This window comes from Tachyglossus aculeatus, unplaced genomic scaffold (genome assembly GCF_015852505.1).
Source record: "Tachyglossus aculeatus isolate mTacAcu1 unplaced genomic scaffold, mTacAcu1.pri SUPER_34, whole genome shotgun sequence".
In the NCBI taxonomy this organism is placed as follows: Eukaryota; Metazoa; Chordata; class Mammalia; order Monotremata; family Tachyglossidae; genus Tachyglossus; species Tachyglossus aculeatus.
In genome coordinates, this window is record NW_024044839.1 from 1,199,420 (window position 1) to 1,217,893 (window position 18,474).

Below are 18,474 nucleotides of genomic sequence, written 5' to 3' on the forward strand. Positions count from 1 at the left end.
TGGGGTTCCCCGAGAAGGGGTTGGCCTGGGTTCACTCAAGGGGGGTTGAGGGTGGTGGTAATCCACTTTTCCTAAAGGGCGAAGCACTGAGTCCTGGGAGGTTTCTCCTTCCCTCTGGGATCCTATCCCTATGTGTATGTGTGTGTTGGGGGGGGGGGGGGGAATCTCTGAAATGGGTGAAGGGCTTGTGCAGAAGGGGAGGGGGCAGCAGGAGAGCAGGACACCTCTTCTTCCCTCCAGTCCTGCATCCAGAGAGGAGGGACGCATAATTTTCAGCTCTTTTATTGGAAATAACTTGCCATGAAAAAGATTAAATTGCTACAGAAGAAGGTGAAGGTGCAGTTTCCCTGGAGCTGGGGGGTTGTCCAGGCTGGGAGGCTGATGGGTCCCCTACCCACCCACCCCTGGAGGTCATGATCCCCCTCTCCCAACTCCTCCTCCTTCTGGCCCCCAGCACCCCAGGGAGCTGTTTAGTCATGGGGGGGCCGTGGGGGGGGGGGTGCCTTGGTTAACCATTTACTACTCTCTCCTAGCTCTGGCTATAGCTACCGACCTACGGCTACCTACCTACAGCTACCTAGTTTATTTAATCTGCTCCCTGACCCATCTCCAGATCCTCACACCCCTCTCTGCTGTCTCCTCCCCTGGCCTTTTGGAGGCCAGAGTTGAGGGCCTGTCTTTCCCCACCCGCCCCAGGGAGAAGCCCCCGGCCAGAAGAGAGAGGTCGCTCTGGCTCTCGCTGACCCCCTCCCCCACGGAGCCTTTCTCAGACCATCCTCTCCCCTCCCCCTAGCTCCATCCCTCCTCACCTCTACCTCCCTCCAGGAAGTCCCACTGGGTTTACTTTGTTGCCATCTAATTAGCGCCTGTTGTACCTGGGCACTTCCCTGAACAGCAGCTCGGGGAATGAGGCAAGAGAGGAAGAGGGGGCAGAGAGGGGAGGGGGCGGGGGGATGGAGGTGGGAGGGCTCGGGGAGAGGCAGGGAGGGATGTCCAGGAAGAGCGCTAGTTTCCCACTCGAGTCCGGACCAGGGCCCTTCCCACCTCACGTTGGATGTGCCCCGCTGGCTACAGTTTGGAGGTCCTGCTTCCAGGGAGGGGAGGGCCCGGGCCTTGCAACTCCATGGGGGACCCCAGGGCTGGGAAAGGGGTCCGCTAGGGCCTCCTGAGCTCAGATCTTCTGGCTGACCCCAAGCAGGGACGCCGGGCCTGTGGCGGGGGGGCTCGGGTGCGCCCTCGGTCTGGTCTGGATCGGTCCTCTCCACGGGGTGTGCGTGTGGCCAGCTGATGGGGGAGGGAGGGGCGGATCGTCCGGCCGGGGACGCCGGGCCCGGCCTTCACAAGAAGGCCCCCACGGTGGCCCAGTCGTGCAGTTCTGCGGCCAGCGCGGCTTCTCCGACCTCGAACAGGGGCTCGGGGGGCAGGCAACCGCCGCCCCGGCTCTCGTCCCAGGGGTGCTGCAGGAAGGAGGTGGCCAAGAAGGTCTCGTCGAAGTCCAGGGGGTCGGGGGCCGGCCCGACCGTGGGGCCCCAGGTGGCGGGGCAGTCGATGTGGCGGCCGTGAACGGTCAAGTCCACATCGCGGGGGGCCGGGCTGCCCGGCGGGCTCAGCTCCAGGGCCTCGAGGGCACCGAAGTCGCCGTTCAGCGGGGCGGCGTCGAAGATGGCCTCCCAGTCAAAGTCGCCCTTGAGCGGGCCCAGCCCGGCCGGCTCCTCGGGCTCCTCCGGGCCCAGCGGGGTGGGGACGCCGGCCAGGCGGGGGACCTTGGCCACCCGCTTGGGCAGGGGCTGCTTGCGCTTGTGGCCGGGCCGGCCCTCGCCGGGGCCCCAGCCCGCCTCGCCGGTGGCCTCCTCGAACTCCCGCAGCAGCTGCTGGGCCTCGGGGTTGACGGCCAAGGCCCCTCCGGGCCCGGGCTGGGCCGGCCGCGCGAAAGCCGGGTGGATGTGCACGGGCGGCAGCCGACGCTTCTTGAACGCGCCGCTCAGCAGGCGCTCGGCGTACTGAGGATCGATGCGCCAGAACCCGCCCTTGCCGGGCTCGTCCTTCTCCCGCGGCACTTTGATGAAACACTTGTTGAGCGACAGGTTGTGACGGATGGAGTTCTGGGAGGGAGAGAACGGCTGGGGTTGGCGCGGCCCTGGACGGCGGGGTGGAGTCCCGGGGCCGGACCCGGGTCTAGGCAAGGGTCCGGGGAAGCGGCGCAGCCCAGAGGAAAGAGGCCGGGGCCGCGAGCCAGAGGACCTGGGCTCTCATCCCAGCTCTGCCAAATGTATGACCTTGGTCAATCCCTTAGCTTCTCTTTGCCTTAGTTTCCTCATCTGAAAAACAGGTCTTCGATACCCACTCTCCTGCCTACTTAATCTCGGAGCCCCCAAGTGGGACGGGGACCCTCTCCGACCTGATTATCCCGTATCTACCCCAGCGTTTAGCACAGCTCTCGGCCCCTAGCGACCACTTAAAAGCCACAGTTATTACGAGGGGCGGACCACCGGGCTGTAGGCCGCCGGGGGCTGGGGCGAGCCGCTGGGGGCTTTTGTTCCCGGTTGCCGGGATATCTGTCTGCTCAGCCATCCGCGCTGCAGCCGCGGGAGCATCTGACCGGCCCCCTCCCCTTTTCTCCCTCCGTAGCTTCCCGGGCCCCCGGCCAGAGAGCCAGCTCTTTCAGGTCCACCCTGGCCCTCGACTTCCAGCGCACGGGAAGGAACTGGGGGGCTGGCCTCCAGGTGGACATGGGGGGCACGGGTTAAACCCGTGGCCGGCCCACACCTCATCCCGCTCTCCCTGTCGGTCGAAGCTCTCATGGAATCTCGGGGTCTGGTTTCTACCGCTTCTGGCTCTCTGAAGACAGGTTTTTTTTCCCAGAAACCAGGGCCTCTGTGGCTGCCTGTTGGGCCTGGCCTGGGGGAGCTCTGTCCTGGGGCTAGTTCCCTCTCCCGGAGGGTCCGGATCCCTCCCCACAGCGGCACCCTGGGCAGCGCTTCGACTGTGGCAGGGCCCTGTCTGCAGGGTCGGGAGAAGGTGAGGAGAGAGAGGAGTGGGAGGGAGAGAAAAGAGAAAGAGAGAGAGAGAGAGAGAGAGAGAGAGAGAGAGAGAGAGAGAGAGAGAGAGAGAGAAAGGTACTGCAGAAAAGCCTCCAGGGCAGGGGAGCTGGGCCACTGATTGCCCCCCAGGGAAGGGCACCGGTGGGGATGGGGAGGCCTGCTGCGGGAAGGCATCGCACCTTCACGCCCGCAAGGAGATGTTCCCCCCAGCCCCCCGCTCTCCTGAGCAGGTGCCCAGGCCCACAGCGGCAGGCTGACAGCCAGCGACCCTGCTGGGCCTCTTGGGGTCCGAGTTCCAGGTTGTGGCCTCACCTCTGGCCACCTCGGGGAAAGTCCCCCCCCAGGCCTCAGTTTCCCCTTCTGCTCCCCAATGGCTTCCCTCCCTCCTCCTGGTGGAGGGGCACCGGGGCAGGCCTGGGGACGGGCTGGGCATCCGGGGACGGGGTCGCGGCCCCCCGGGGTCACATCCTCTACCTGCCAGGTGGGGTCGGCGTGTCGGAAGTAGCAGAAGTTGTCGGTGATCCACTTGTAGATGGCGGACAGGGTGATCTTGGAGGCCTTGCTGGCCTGCATGGCCATGCAGATGAGTGTGGCGTAGGAGTAGGGCGGCTTCACGTGCGGGTTGGTGGCGTAGTCCACGTCGCCTTGGGGTGGGCCCTGCAGGCCCGGGGGCGAGCTCCTCGACGTGCAGGACGCCGTGGGCTTGCCGGGGGTGTGCGGCTGGCCCAGGCAGGCGGGGTCGGCGGCCAGTGGGGAGCCGGGGGCCGCCGAGCCGGGCACGTGGTGGTAGCCATGGGGGTCGGCCGAGGGGGGCAGGGCCGGGGCCTTGGCGTTGAGGATGGAGAACTCCTGCAGCCACTGCAGGCTGGTCAGGCTGTCGTCCAGGGCGCTGGGCTCCTCCACCGAGCCCGCTCCGGAGAGGTGCAGCCAGCCCTCAGCCATGGCTGGCCTCCACCCCGGGGGGCGGGGGGTCCTCCTTCTCTGGTCGGGCGGCTCCCGGGGCTACGGTTACAGGCCCCCCCGGGCCCCCGCCTTCATCCTGCAGCCCCCGAGGTGGCTCCGGGCAGGCGCGGGCTGAGCCAGCTGTTGGAGGGGAGGGGGACCAGGGGGAGGGGGGGGGCCGTGAGGGCCAAGCTGGGTTTGAACGAACCCCCACCCCCCGGAGGACTGGGGGGAACGGGCTAAGAGGCGGGGAGGGAGAAAAGGGATGGTCCTGCCCCCTTCTATACCCCAAGATGGGTGAGGTGTCTCCTTCCCCCCTCTCCCCCCACCTCCCCGGTATTTGACCACTTGGACATCACTCACAGGGGGGGCGATGGGCAAGAGGAGGGCTGGTCTCTCCCCCTCCCCACCAAGTTCCTCTCCCTGCGGCCCCCCGGTTCCCTTACCTGGTGGAGGAGGGCGGCCCCGGCCGGAGGAAGCTTCTGGAAGGAGCGGGCGGGTCTGGCCCGGCCCGGCCCGGTCCGTCGGCCCCGGCCCCCGGCCCCCGCCCCCCGCCCGGCGGCGCCGCTGCTGCTGTGCAGCCCGCCGCCCCGGGCCCGGCAATAAGTAGCCGGGCCGAAAGGCTTCTCCCGTTGCCATGGCGACGCGCCGCCCCCATAAACAGCTTCCCGCGCCGCCATTGGCCCGCGCGTCTCCATGGCGACGGCGGGCGCTTGCCCCTCCGGGCCGCGCATCCCGCCCCGCGCCCGTTTCCCGCTCCAACGGGCCGGGGCCCCGCGCTCTCTGCGGCCCCGCCGCCTCCACCCCAACGTCCGTTTCCCCCAACCCGCACGTGAAGCCAAGCTAGCTCTCCCCTCCGCCAAGCTAGCTCTCCCCTCCGCCAAGCTAGCTCTCTTCCTCCCTTCAAGGCCCTGCTGAGAGCTCACCTCCTCCAGGAGGCCTTCCCAGACTGAGCCCCTTCCCTCCTCTCCCCCTCGTCCCCCTCTCCATCCCCCCATCTTACCTCCTTCCCTTCTCCACAGCACCTGTATATGTGTATATATGGTTGTACATATTTATTACTCTATTTATTTATTTATTTATTTTACTTGTACATTTCTATCCTATTTATTTTATTTTGTTGGTATGTTTGGTTCTGTTCTCTGTCTCCCCCTTTTAGACTGTGAGCCCACTGTTGGGTAGGGACTGTCTCTATGTGTTGCCAATTTGTACTTCCCAAGCGCTTAGTACAGTGCTCTGCACATAGTAAGTGCTCAATAAATACGATTGATTGATTGATTGATTGATTGACTGAAGCCGCCCTACTCCCCCGCCACGCTCATCCGCATGGCCATGCAGGCCAGCATCATCATCATCATCGATCGTATTTATTGAGTGCTTACCATGTGCAGAGCACTGTACTAAGCGCTTGGGAAGTACAAATTGGCAACACATAGAGACAGTCCCTACCCAACAGTGGGCTCACAGGCCAGCAAGGATGGCGTTTAGTAAGCGCTTACTATGTGCAGAGCACTGTTCTAAGCGCTGGCGGGGAGAAGCAGCGTGGCTCAGTGGAAAGAGCCCGGGCTTTGGAGTCAGAGGTCATGGGTTCGAATCCCAGCTCCGCCACATGTCTGCTGTGTGACCTTGGGCAAGTCACTTCTCTGAGCCTCAGTTCCCTGATCTGTAAAACGGGGATTAAGACTGTGAGCCCCACGTGGGACAACCTGATCACCTTGTATCCCCCCAGCGCTTAGAACAGTGCTTTGCACATAGTAAGCGCTTAACAAATGCCATTATTATTATTATTATCAGGTTGTCCCACGTGGAGCTCACAGTCTTAATCCCCATTTGACAGAGCAGGTAACTGAGGCCCAGAGAAGTGAAGTGACTTGCCCAGAGTCACACAGCTGACAAGTGGCAGAGCCGGGATTTGAACGGATGACCTCTGACTTCAAAGCCCGGGCTCTTCCCGCTGAGCCACGCTGCCTCCAAGATCACCGGGCTTGGGAGTCAGAGGTCATAGGTTCAAATCCCGGCTCCACCAATTTTCAGCTGTGTGACTTTGGGCAAGTCACTTAACTTCTCTGGGCCTCAGTTCCCTCATCTGTAAAATGGGGATGAAGACTGTGAGCCCCATGTGGGACAATCTGATCACCTTCTATCCTCCCCAGCGCTTAGAACAGTGCTTTGCACATAGTAAGCGCTTAACAAATGCCATCATCATCATCATCACCCTGTCCGCCATCTCCAATTTCCCCTCCCCACAGCACCTGTATATATGTATATATGTTTGTATGTATTTACTACTCTATGAGCCCCTTCCTCCCCATCTCCACCCCTCCACCTTACCTCCTTCCCTTCCCCACAGCACCTGTATATATGTATATATGTTTGTGCGTATTTATTACTCTATTTATTTTACTTGTACATATCTATTCTATTTATTTTATTTTGTTAATATGTTTTGTTCTGTCTCCCGCTTCTAGACTGTGAGCCCACTGTTGGATAGGGACTGCCTCTATATGTTGACAACTTGGACTTCCCAAGTGCTTAGTACTGTGCTCTGCACACAGTAAGCACTCAATAAATACGATTGATTGATTGATTGATTACTCTATTTATTTATTTTATTTCTACATATTCTATTTATTTTATTTTGTTAATATGTTTTGTTTTGTTCTCTGTCTCCCCCTTCTAATAATAACAGTAATGATGGCATTTATTAAGCACTTACTATGTGTAAAGCACTCTTCTAAGCGCTGGGGAGGTTACAAGGTGATCAGGTTGTCCCACGGGGGGCTCACAGTTTTAATCCCCATTTTACAGATGAGGTAACTGAGGCACAGAGAAGTGAAGTGACTCGCCCAAAGTCACACAGCTGACACTTGGTGGAGCCGGGGCTTGAACCCATGACCTCTGACTCCAAAGCTCGGGCTCTTTCCACTGAGCCACGCTGCTTCTCCATATAGTCTTTCTCAGTGTCCTGGTGCCTGTCAGAAGCAGCGTAATAATAGAGTAATAAATATGTACAAACATATATACATATGTAAAAAATACCACAATTATCATTATTATTATTGTTCCCATGGCCGGGTGGAGGGCAGGGCCTTCCGTGCCCCAGCTCGCAGCCCGCATGACTCTCTAATAATAAAATAATAATAATAATAGTATTTGTTAAGTGCTTACTATGTGCAAAGCACTCTTCTAAGCACTGGGGAGGTTACAAGGTAATCAGGTTGTCCTATGGGGGGCTCACAGTCTTCATCCCCATTTTACAGATGAGGTCACTGAGGCCCTGAGAAGTGAAGTGACTTGCCCAAAGTCACACAGCTGACAATTGGCAGAGCCGGAATTTGAACCCATGACCACCTCTGACTCCCAAGCCTGGGCTCTTTCCACTGAGCCACGCTCCAATGCCACCTGCAGCCTCTGCCCGCGGCTCCCAACGAACTTCAGTCAATCAATGGTTTTGATCAATCCATCATCAATCAATTGTATCTACTGAGCGCATAATGGGTGCAGAACACTGGACTATGCACTTGAGAGAGTACAGTCAGTCAATCGCATTTATTGAGCGCTTACTGTGTGCAGGGTGCTGGACTAAGCGCTTGGGAGAAAACAATATAACAATAAGCAAATTCCCTGCCAATAACGAGCATAAATCACACAAGGACAAGGTGCCCAGACAGCTCTCCCCTACCCCCTCCCCGTCCCGGCCCAGACTTCCTAGCTGCCGGATTGGGCAGTATCAGGGGGTCTCCATAGGCAGCTCCTTTCCTCTTTCAATCAATCAATCAATCAATCAATCATATTTATTGAGCGCTTACTGTGTGCAGAGCACTGTACTAAGCGCTTGGGAAGTACAAGTTGGCAACATATAGAGACAGTCCCCACCCAACAGTGGGCTCACAGTCTAAAAGGGGGAGACAGAGAACAAAACCAAACATACTAACAAAATAAAATAAATAGAATAGATATGTACAAGTAAAATAAATAGAGTAATAAATATGTACAAACATATACCACAGCCCCTGACTGCTTTTTTATTCCCCAGCCTCCACTACGTGGGTTTAGTCCACTTTGGAGCAAAAACGGGAGCTCTACCCTGGGAGGGGAGGGTCCCCACCTGCGGGGCCTCTATTGACGACCTCCGTTCTCACCAGCTCAGGATGCCATTTTACCAGATATGCAGTTGGGGATTAAAACTGTGAGCCCCCCCTGATCACCTTGTAACCTCCCCAGCGCTTAGAACAGTGCTTTGCACATAGTAAGCCCTTAATAAATACCATTATTATTATTATTATTGGTTCAGGGGGCCAGGGCTGACCTGCCCCGTTCGATGCCCACACTTGCTTGCCATCCCCCTCCAAAACAACCCCTGCTCACCCCCGTCTCGACCACAAAGGCCCTTCCCCAGAAGCTGCTAAGGGAGGAGCCATCGGGGGTGGAGCACAGAAACGTTGGACACACTCCTCCCTTGTAAACAGTTTTATTCATTTGCGGAATCATGCAGCAAATCCATAAATATTGCATCATTGCTGTTGCCGGTCCAGCGTGCCCGTGTGTGAGGAAGAGGGGAGAGGAAGGAGTGCACAAAACATACGTGCACACATGACAGTTTGTGAATCTCTACACAAAATGCCCCTTCTCCCGCCCCAGGGCACTGACCTCAGCGGGATGAGAGACTGCTGCCCTGCTCTGGCTCGTGCCCCAGCTAGAAAACAGGAGGGAGGGGAAAGAGGTGCTAAATGGTTCTGTGGATGCACCCCAACGCAGTCATATCATCCAGTCAGTCCTATTTATTGAACGTTTCCTGTGTGCAGAACACTGTACTAAGGGCTTGGGAGAGTGCAAGTTCCACAGAGGCCTGATGAGAGGGCAGCCGCGGCCCCTGCCCCTTCCAAGCCTGCTCCGGTGCCAGTCAGAGACAGGATGGTGGGCTGGTCTTACTCAGTTCTGGCATTTTTCATGTTTACGGGAAAATACCCGGGAAGGTGCAGGAGCTGCAGGTCCAGAGCTCAAGTAAGACCCCACTACCTGAAGCCAACGCTGGCCTTCAGACCTCACCCTCTAACCCGCTCCCCACCCCGCATGGGGAGGAGGAACTTTCAGGCTACCCACCCCCTTCCCAGACCTCCCCTCCTGCCTCAGACATACTGTATGCTTCATCTCAAAGGGCCAGGAGTGCCCAATCGCTTTGTGTTGGGGGAGATTAAGCTGGAAGCTCCTCAGGAGCAAGGATTGTGTCTTCTAACTCCATTTTACTCTTCCGGGGCTCAGCACCGTGCCCTAGTCGGTAGTAGGTAACCACTATTGGTGGGAGGGCAGTTGATCTTTGTCTTGATCTCCCCATGTGGGACAAGGGACTGTGTCCATCCTCATTAACTTGTATCTGCCCCAGCGCTTAGAACAGAGCTTGGCACTTAGTAAGCGCTCAACAAATATAATAATGATAATAATACTAGGCCGAGATTCTGCTGGGAACCCCTGTAAGACAAGATGTTCCTCCCTCCAACTCCAATGGGTCAGAAAAGAGCAGGGGAAACAGGAACTGTTTGAGCAACAAGCGTCCATTTATCCAGTTATCCTCAGTGTGCGTACGTACGTATGGTGGAAGAAGTGGGGTGGGGGTATCTGAAAATGAGGCGAGGGTCATTATGGGCTGTTATCGGGGCCCTAGTTTCCTTCCCTAAATCCTCCTGCTGACAAAGGAGGTAAACCAGACAACTTATAACAAGACAACCAGCCTTGACTGGGGGTGGGGAGCTTTGACCTCCTTTCAGTATCCTGGGGGCTTTAGCTCTGTCTCTGGCCCCCTTTCTTGCCTGAAAGCTGATGGTGAGGGTTGGTGGGGGTGGGGGGGGTCCCCGCTCACACTCACTGCTGCCGCAGGGGCTGGAGACCAGGCCCACATTATTGCTTGGCTATATCTCACCACTCGAAGAGCTTTGGAGGGTGGGGGAGACCTGGATGCCAGGGACTCGGGTGGGTGGAGGTTGGAGATCAGAGGGAAATCCAGCTGGAAGCTCTCCCTCAGGCTGTGCCCTTGCAGAGAACCCATATCCAGGTTGATTCTGGGCCCCGGGGCTCCCAGAACACCAAGGCGGAGGGAGGTATCTGCAAGGTAAACATATACCATTCTCGGGGTGCACAGCCCCCCTTAGCGTGACAGTCGTCATAGCTTGAGGGGGGCACAGACACCCTCCCACATGCTAAACACAGCTCCTGTTACCGGCTCACAGGCCCTGGGAATCCCCTTACCACAACTGCGACCAACGAGTCAAGGAAGCAGAAACCCAAGAGCACATTAGGTACCGCCTCCTGGCTGGAATCAATGCTTTTCCTGTCGGTTTTGCGCCAAGTCATTTTTCCGGAGTTCTGGTTGGAGATGGCCGGTGTTCTCTACCCCCTAGATGGAGGCCCGGTCACCCGCAGAGGCCGCAGCAGTGGAAAGGTGAGGAGACACCGGCCTCTACGCTTCCAGAAAGATAAAGTTTCCCTGCACATTGCTCCTCTGGGGGAGTCCTGGGGACCGGCGGGGGGCACGGAGGCCAGGGACCCCCAGCCCGGGCTGATCTGATGGAGTTTGAGCCTGAGCCGAGGGCTACGGGCAGAGGGAAGTACAGAATCTCGAAGTACAGAAACACGGAAGGCCTCCAGCAGCTCCTGCCAGGGCATGGAGGAGGGAGGAGAGGAAAAATGAGAACCCCCCCACCTCCAGCCCCCTAGAAGGGCTGAGGTTCACCTCCAGGGGTTCAACTCCACCAATCTGGGCCAAGCTGGGAACCGGGAGGGGGTGGAACTGGGTGCCTTGAGATAAGGGAATATCAAAAGTGGACCCAGGTGGGGATCCCCAGAAAGGTGGGGTCCGGGGAAGACCCTGGGAAGGAGCTAGAGCCCTGGGACAGGAAGGGCGGGAGGAGAGAGCCCTAGGACCCCGGAGGCAGCCTCAGAGCCCCTCCCAAGGGGCCTTTGACCAGGGTCTACCAGGCTGAGGGCCAGCGGGCAGGGCCCTGGGCGTCCCTGTGGTCCACGGCATCCACAATGGCCGCCAGCATCCTGGAGGGGAGAAAATGAGGGTCAGGGGCATTACCCACAAAGCAGTGTAGCCTAGTGGATACAGCACTAGGAATCTGAAGGACTTGCTTCCAATCCCAGCTCCTCCACTTGTCTGCTGTGTGACCTTGGATGTCACTTCACTGTGCCTCAGTTCCCTCATCTGTAAAATGGGGGTTAAGACTGTGAGCCCCACGTGGGACAAGGATTGTGTCCACCCCGATTTGCTTGTGCCCACCCCACCGTTTAGTACAGTGCCTGGCAAGTAGTAAGCAGCGTGGCTCAGTGGAAAGAGCACGGGCTGTGGAGTCGGAGGTCTTGGGTTCAAACCCCGGCTCCGTCAATTGTCAGCTGTGTGCCTTTGGGCAAGCCACTTGACTTTTCTGTGCCTCAGTTCCCTCACCTGGAAAATGGGGGTGAAGACTGTGAGCCCACCGTGGGACAACCTGATCACCTTGTATTCCCCCATTGCTTAGAACAGTGCTTTGCACATAGTAAGCGCTTAACCAATACCATCACTATCATTATAACAAATGCCACAGTTAATATCACCTGGCCAGCCAGGACGAGGCTGCCCCGGGGATGGGGCACCCCCCAACACCTCGGCCCATCGAAAGCAATCAGCTCAGGGAAAGACCCCCAACCGATGCAACCGCAGGACACAGTGTTTGCTAACCTCTCCCCAACCCCCTCTTCATACCTTCTGGTCTCCGCTCGCCCTGGAGGGAGGCTCCGGCCTGCCGGCCAGGAAGAAACGGGGGACCAGTGCATGCTAATTTGGGGCCCGAGGTGTCATTGTTTGCAGAGGGAGTCGGAAAGGTGAGGAAGCAGAGGATTAGTAGCAGAGGAGGGGGAGGAGACTGGAGGGCTCACTCACACAAGTTCTCTGCCCACCTACCGCTTTTACACCCCTCTGCTACCCCAGCCAGGAGGGAACTGCGGTCTCCCCCCAGGTGCTGACATAGTGTGGGGAAGGAAGGAGGAAGGAGGGAGTAAGGGGGATTAGGGAAAGGAAGAGGAAAGGAAGGAGAGATGGGAGGAGTGGGGAGAAGAAAAACACATGAGCTGTCTCTGCTTGCCTAGGTATCCCCCTCCAACTCCAGGCCCACCCTTGGGGGCCAGAGAGACTGGACAGAGCCAGGTGTCTCCCCACTGCCCCTCCCACCTCCAGGCCATCTCACTACAGGCCAGAAGTCCTAGCACCCACGGGGCACTGCCCATGTGGCCCACTGTCCCCCATCAGGGGAGGCCCAGCGAGATCCCATGGTGGCACAAGCCAACCAGCCTCTGGAAATGGGCTGCCCATTCCCTCAGACCCCTGGCAGGTTCAATCTTGCTTCTGGCTAGGACCCCTGGAATCGCAGCAGCAGCAGGTGTGGAAGGTGAAGGAGAAGGGAGAAGCTTCTTGCAGTCAGGGCTGGTCCTTCTGGAAAGGCCCGGGCTGATTTCCCTCCCTCTTACACTGTGAGCCCCATGTGGGCCAGGGCTTGTGTCTGACCCCAAGATCTTAGATCTACCCCAGCGCTTAGTACAGTGCTCTGCACCCAGTATGCGCTTCATCGCCAGCGCAATTATTTTCACGGACCAAACCCATCGTGGCCTCCTTCACTGTGCCTGCCTTTCTGCAGGAAGCTGGGAAGACAGGGCCCGTCTGTGGGGTCTGGACAAGCGGCCCCTGGTAGGGGTGGGGGTACGGTCCCCCCCCAATCCTGACTGGCAGCAGCCCGGCAAGCCCCCCAACCCTCAGAAGGGCCGTGCCTGCTTTGACGGGGACCAGGTGGCAGTCGTACCTATTCGTCAATGTTTACGGGGCAGGACTCCGGCACCGCTGCTGTTCCCGGTGGGGGGTGGGGGAGGAAAGAGACCAGAAGCAAAAGATGAACCACAGAGAAGACACCAGGCACGTACAAAGCAAACAGTAACACCCCCTCCCCACCCCTCATCGCACCACACAGAGGGGCCTGCTGCAGGCCGACCCCTTGGCTTTGAGACTGGCCGTGAGAAATGAGTCTGATCTCTGCATTTACTAAAGTTTCTTTACCAACCCCCCACACCCCGCAATGTCCTTAACATGTTGGATTTTGGGGGACTGATTCTGGAAGGGGGTGGGAGGTGGGGTGCTTTGAGCTCCTCAAACCACTCTCCCCGGCCCCTCATCCCAATCCTAGATTGGCAGGTCAGAGGGGCAACCCCCTTTTCAGACCTGGGCTGATGCTAGTCAATAATTTCTTTATCCCTCTAGACTGTGAGCACGTTGTGGGCAAGGGATGTTGTACTCCCCCAAGCATTTAGTACAGTGCTCTGCACACAGAAAACGTTCAATAAATACCATTGATGAACTTTTAGCTTTCCTCAGATGGAGAGGCTGACAGACAGAGGTTCCACAAGGCTGGGCGTTCATTTCTAGAAAGGCAGTTTCATTTTGGGGTGCAGTGAGCCCCACCTGGGGAGTTCCACCCAAGGTACAATTTTTGGGGATTCCCACTTGAGACAGCACACCTGAGGAGCTGAAGAATTGGTGTATCCCCATTCTAGACTGTGAGCCCACTGTTGGGAAGGGACCGTCTCTATATGTTGCCAACTTGTACTTCCCAAGCGCTTAGTACAGTGCTCTGCACACAGTAAGCGCTCAATAAATACGATTGAATGAATGAATGAATGAAGAACACCCTCCCCCTCTTCAGGGCAACGGAGTTCCTGAACACCCCTGAGATCACTGGGGGCTGCAGAAGGGACAGTTTCTGACCAGCTCCTCTAGAAAAGAAGAGGAGCCAAGGAAAACACTCATGTTGGTTGCCCAGGCCTCCCTGTTCACCCCACATCGGACTGGACTCAGAGGGGAGGGAAGCTGGGGAGGGGAGAGGGTCAACTGCCTTGGCCAGCTACGACCGTCTTCTTTCCACCATGTCTTCGATTCAGAAAACTGCTTTATCGTTCCAGGGCTCTTTGGAAGAAAACTTACAATGTGTTTGTTCCGGAGAGGGCTGGGAGGCCCTTAGTGGGTGGAGAGGTTGGGTGAACCTTGGGGGGTTGGGTCCTCTGCAAAACAGGAACCCCTAAGGTCAGGTCACCTGCAGGCAAGCCCGGGCCTCCATCTCCACTTGGCGCTTGTGTCTCGCCTTCCACAACCCAATGAGGGCTCCAAAGCAGGGAATGGACCCAAGCAGAATGGGTGTGTGCCAAGTGGGGAGGGGAGGGGGGTGGTCCCCTGGGGGAAGCCGTTAGCCCAGCGGTAAGATGGACGCTCGGTCTCCCTGGCTGGGGACCCGTGGCCCGGTTCCTCATTCCGCAAGTCCGTGGAGCCGATACTCAAGCTGTCGACCCAACCGACGGCAAGCTGCGGACCAGAACATCCCCGGGCCTTCCCAGCCATCGGGGCGGGCCTGGGCAGAGGCTCGACTCCCCCTCCGCCCACCCCACTGGCCCCCCACTCCATCTCCCTCCTTAAGACCTTTGGTCCCGGACTTGGGCCCCTCCCTGGGGCAGCTGGGGTCCCCTGGCTGGACTTGGGCTTTCAATCCCACTGGGATCTTGGCTGATCTCTTGGTGTATCCCAAAATAATTCCAGCCAGGAGGCACAGCTCCTTGCCAGGGGGCGGGGAGCCCCCTGTGGCAGATCTGTGACCCGGGTGCAGATGGGCAGAGAAGGGCTGTGGCGGGGGAACGGGGCAGGGGGCAAAGCGATGGAAGAAGCTTGAGGCTGCACCAGTGCTGTGGCGGGAAAGCTTTCTGGTAGCCACATCCCAAGGAGATGTGGGAATGATCTGCCTGCTCCCGGCTGGAAGCCCGATGGGATTTCCCAAGGCCAGCCGCCCCGGGGCTGCCCTCACAAATTTACTGACCCATAAGAAGCCCCCAGCCGAGGTCGGCTCCTGGCCGGCCCCAGGCCGCTCGGGGCAGGCGGGGGACTCTCTCTCAGTGCTGGCCGACGAGAGAGTCCATTTTCTTTCAGGATATGATTTAGGGGTGCAGCCCCTGAGCCCCAGTTGGGCTCTAGCCAATTGAAAAATCACTGCCCCCTGCCCCGCCTCGACGCAGAGACTGTCAATAAATTTGTGCTCGTCCCAGCAACCCTGGCATAAAGGGGGGCAGAGCACGGCCCGCCGGGGTGGTGTGGGTGGGCACAGAGCCAAAGGGTCGCATCTGGGGGACACCGTGGAGCTCAGTGAAGGCCGGCCCAGGGCTCCACCCTCAGCTTAGCTTTCCTTAGTGGCTGTTTAGGGGCGGGGAGGAGGAGGGGTGGAGGGAGATACTGACTCCACTTGGCCTCCCTGGACATGGGGACAACTGGGGTGGAGAGAGATTGGGAAACAAGGGGGCGGAGGGATTGGGAGATTTTCTCAGCTCTGACTTTGCAGCTGTGGGAAGTTTTTTTCTGATTCTTCCCTTTTTTTAGTGGGGGGGGGTATCTCCCCCCTCCTTGCTGCAAGCGGGCACGTCCCTGGAGCTTTGTCCGATTACCAAACACCTTTGTCTTGGGAAATCTTTTAATGGACCGCAAGGAGCTGATGGGCAGAGGGGCCACTTCGGGGAAGCCCTCCGATGCCCAGCTCCCAAAATCCCCAGGGACGGGAGCTTTGGCCCACAGCCCGGAAGCAGGGCTGTGCTCTGGTGAGTGGCTTCAGGGCCCTTTTCCGACAGGGTTTCGGAGACCCAAAAGAGACTGCAACTAATTTATTAATTTATCTTGTCGGGGAGGACGGAGGGATCGGGGAGCTAGCTAGCTCCAGGGGTCACATGACTACTTCAACCAATTCCTTTTTTCCCCTCTATGTCTGTCTCCCCCGTTATGGTGGAAGCTCCTTGGGGGCAGGAAACTTGTCTCGTTCTTCTGCTGTACTCTCTCAGGAGCTTAGTAGCAATAGTAACAATCAATCAGTGGTATTTACTGAGTGCTAACTGTGTGCAGAGCACTGTTCTAAGTGCTCACAGCAAAAAATACCAGCTGCACTGAGTGCCCACCTGGCAGGTGCGCTATACTAAGCGCTTGGGAAGGAGCTTTATACCCAACGGGAATGACAAGCATAAAAATATTGACAACCAGAGCAATCAAAATAAATAAATTGAATAAAATTGAGAAGCAGCGTGGCCTAGCAGAGAGAATGTGGGCCTCAGAGTCAGAGGACCTGGGTTCTAATCCAGACTCCACTATATGCCTGCTGTGTGACCTTGGGGTAGTCACTTAACTTCTCAAGGCCTCAGATACCTCATCTGTAAAATGGGGATTGAGACTGCAAGCCCTATATGGGACAGGAACTGTGTCCAATCCGATTACCTTGAATCGACCCCAGTGCTTAATACAGTGCCTGGCACATAGTAAGTGCTTAAATACCATAAAAAAAGAATATCTACATGAAGGCTTTTGAGGGGAAATTACGTTGACAAATGTTAGAGTTGCTCAGTACAGCCTATTGCCCCCAGTGAGCCCTCAATAAATGTCATCATCAGTACTGCTGGTATGACACGGGTTCAGAGAGCAACAGGGGAAAACGTGAGCCAACCGCACAGCCTGAGAGTTAACTCAATCAATCAATCAATTGCATTTATTGAGCACTTACTGTGTGCAGAGCACTGTACTAAGTGCTTGGGAAGTACAAGTTGGCAACATATAGAGATGGTCCCTACCCAACAACGGGCTCACAGTCTAGAAGGGGGAGACAGACAACAAAACAAAACATGTGGACAGGTGTCAGGTTGTCAGAACAAATAGAATTAAAGCTAAAAAATCGTGACTACTAACCCTGTTCTACCGTACGCTCCCAAGTGATGACGATGATGGCATTTGTTAAGCGCTTACTATGTGCAAAGCACTCTTCTAAGCACTGGGGGAGGTTACAAGGTGATCAAGTTGTCCCACAGGGGGCTCACAGTTTTAATCCCCATTTCACAGATGAGGTAACTGAGGCCCAGAGAAGTGAAGTGACTTGCCCAAAGTCACACAGCTGACAGTTGGCAGAGCCAGGATTTGAACCCATGATCTCTGACTCCAAAGCCCGTGCTCTTTCCACTGAGCCACGCTTAGTACATTGCTTGGCCCAGAGGAGGCATTCAATAAATACCACTGATTGATTGATTATCGACTAATGGATTCATTGTAACATGCCTTCCCAGCTGACAGTAGTGTCTTTGACTGAAGATAGGGGGGAGCCCTTTGGGAGGCATTCAATAAATACCACTGATTAATTGATTATCGACTAATGGATTGATTGTAACATGCCTTCTTGGCCTACCGTAGTGCCTCTGACTGAAGATAGGGAGGAGCCCTTTGCGAGGAATTCAATAAATACCACTGATTGATTGATTATCGACTAATGGATTGATTGTAACATGCCTTCCCGGCCTACCGTAGTACCTCTGACTGAATAAATACCACTGATTGATTGATTATCGACTAATGGATTGATTGTAACATGCCTTCCCGGCCTACCGTAGTACCTCTGACTGAAGATAGGGGGGAGCCCTTTGGGAGGCATTCAATAAATACCACTGATTGATTGATTATCGACTAATGGATTGATTGTAACATGCCTTCCCGGCCGACCGTAGTGCCTCTGACTAAAGATAGGGGGGAGCCCTTTGCGAGGCATTCAATAAATACCACTGACTGATTGATTATCAACTAATGGATTGATTGTAACATGCCTTCCCGGCCTACTGTAGTACCTCTGACTGAAGATAGGGGGGAGCCCTTTGCGAGGCATTCAATAAATACCACTGATTGATTGATTATCGACTAATGGATTGATTGTAACATGCCTTCCATGCCTACCGTAGTTCCTCTGACTGAATAAATACCACTGACTGATTGATTATCGACTAATGGATTGATTGTAACATGCCTTCCCGGCCGACCATAGTACCTCTGACTGAAGATAGGGGGAGCCCTTTGCGAGGCATTCAATAAATACCACTGATTGATTGATTATTGACTAATGGATTGATTGCAACATGCCTTCCCGGCCGACCGTAGTGCCTCTGACTGAAGATGGGGGGGCCCTTTGCGAGGCATTCAATAAATACCACCGATTGATTGATTATCGACTAATGGATTGATTCCCAGCCTACCGTAGTACCTCTGACTGAAGATAGGGGGCGCCCCTTGCTAGGGTCGGGGTCCCTTCCTTTGGTTTCCAGAGCATCCCACCTCATCTTCCCAGGGACCCTGGGCTGTGGGGATGGGGGAGATGGGTGGGCAAAGCGAAGGGGTGGGGGGAGAGAAGACGGAAGAGGCATTTTCTCCCACCAAGTTCATGTCCAGGAAACTGCCACTCACCGGGTAAACAGACATCAGAGCCCAGCTTATTGTCCAAACCTTTCTCACTGGCGATGTCATTGTTATTGTCACACTCCATACTTAGGAATGAGCCTGTCCTCTGGCCTGAAATGGAGTTAATGCAGTTAGAGAGGTGGGGTGCTGGACCTTTCTCCGCTCTACTGTCTTTTAGATCTTTCT

The 18,474-nt window shown here is 56.5% G+C and overlaps 2 protein-coding genes across 3 annotated transcripts in view; both read right to left on the reverse strand.

Annotated features, from left to right (window-relative positions):
* Nucleotides 1-266: 266 nt before the first annotated feature.
* Nucleotides 267-4,513, reverse strand: FOXJ1 (forkhead box J1). The gene is made up of 3 exons (XM_038742065.1): nucleotides 4,430-4,513; nucleotides 3,516-4,124; nucleotides 267-2,102 (listed from the first exon to the last, which is right to left on the reverse strand). The coding sequence occupies exons 2-3, from the start codon at nucleotides 3,981-3,983 to the stop codon at nucleotides 1,338-1,340; spliced, it is 1,233 nt and encodes a 410-aa protein (XP_038597993.1). The 5' UTR covers nucleotides 3,984-4,124; nucleotides 4,430-4,513; the 3' UTR covers nucleotides 267-1,337.
* A 5,049-nt stretch (nucleotides 4,514-9,562) lies between these two features.
* Nucleotides 9,563-18,474, reverse strand: part of RNF157 (ring finger protein 157) — a 39,828-nt gene continuing 30,916 nt past the window's right edge. The window contains exons 18-20 of one of the 2 annotated variants that reach the window (XM_038742105.1): nucleotides 18,295-18,399; nucleotides 12,812-12,849; nucleotides 9,563-11,024 (exon numbers count right to left, since the gene is read on the reverse strand). In XM_038742105.1, coding sequence (XP_038598033.1) covers nucleotides 12,812-12,849; nucleotides 18,295-18,399 — 143 coding nt within the window. In that variant the 3' untranslated portion in view covers nucleotides 9,563-11,024. Of the gene's footprint in view, nucleotides 11,025-12,811; nucleotides 12,853-18,294; nucleotides 18,400-18,474 lie in introns of both variants that reach the window. The other variant, XM_038742104.1, reaches the window with a different exon arrangement.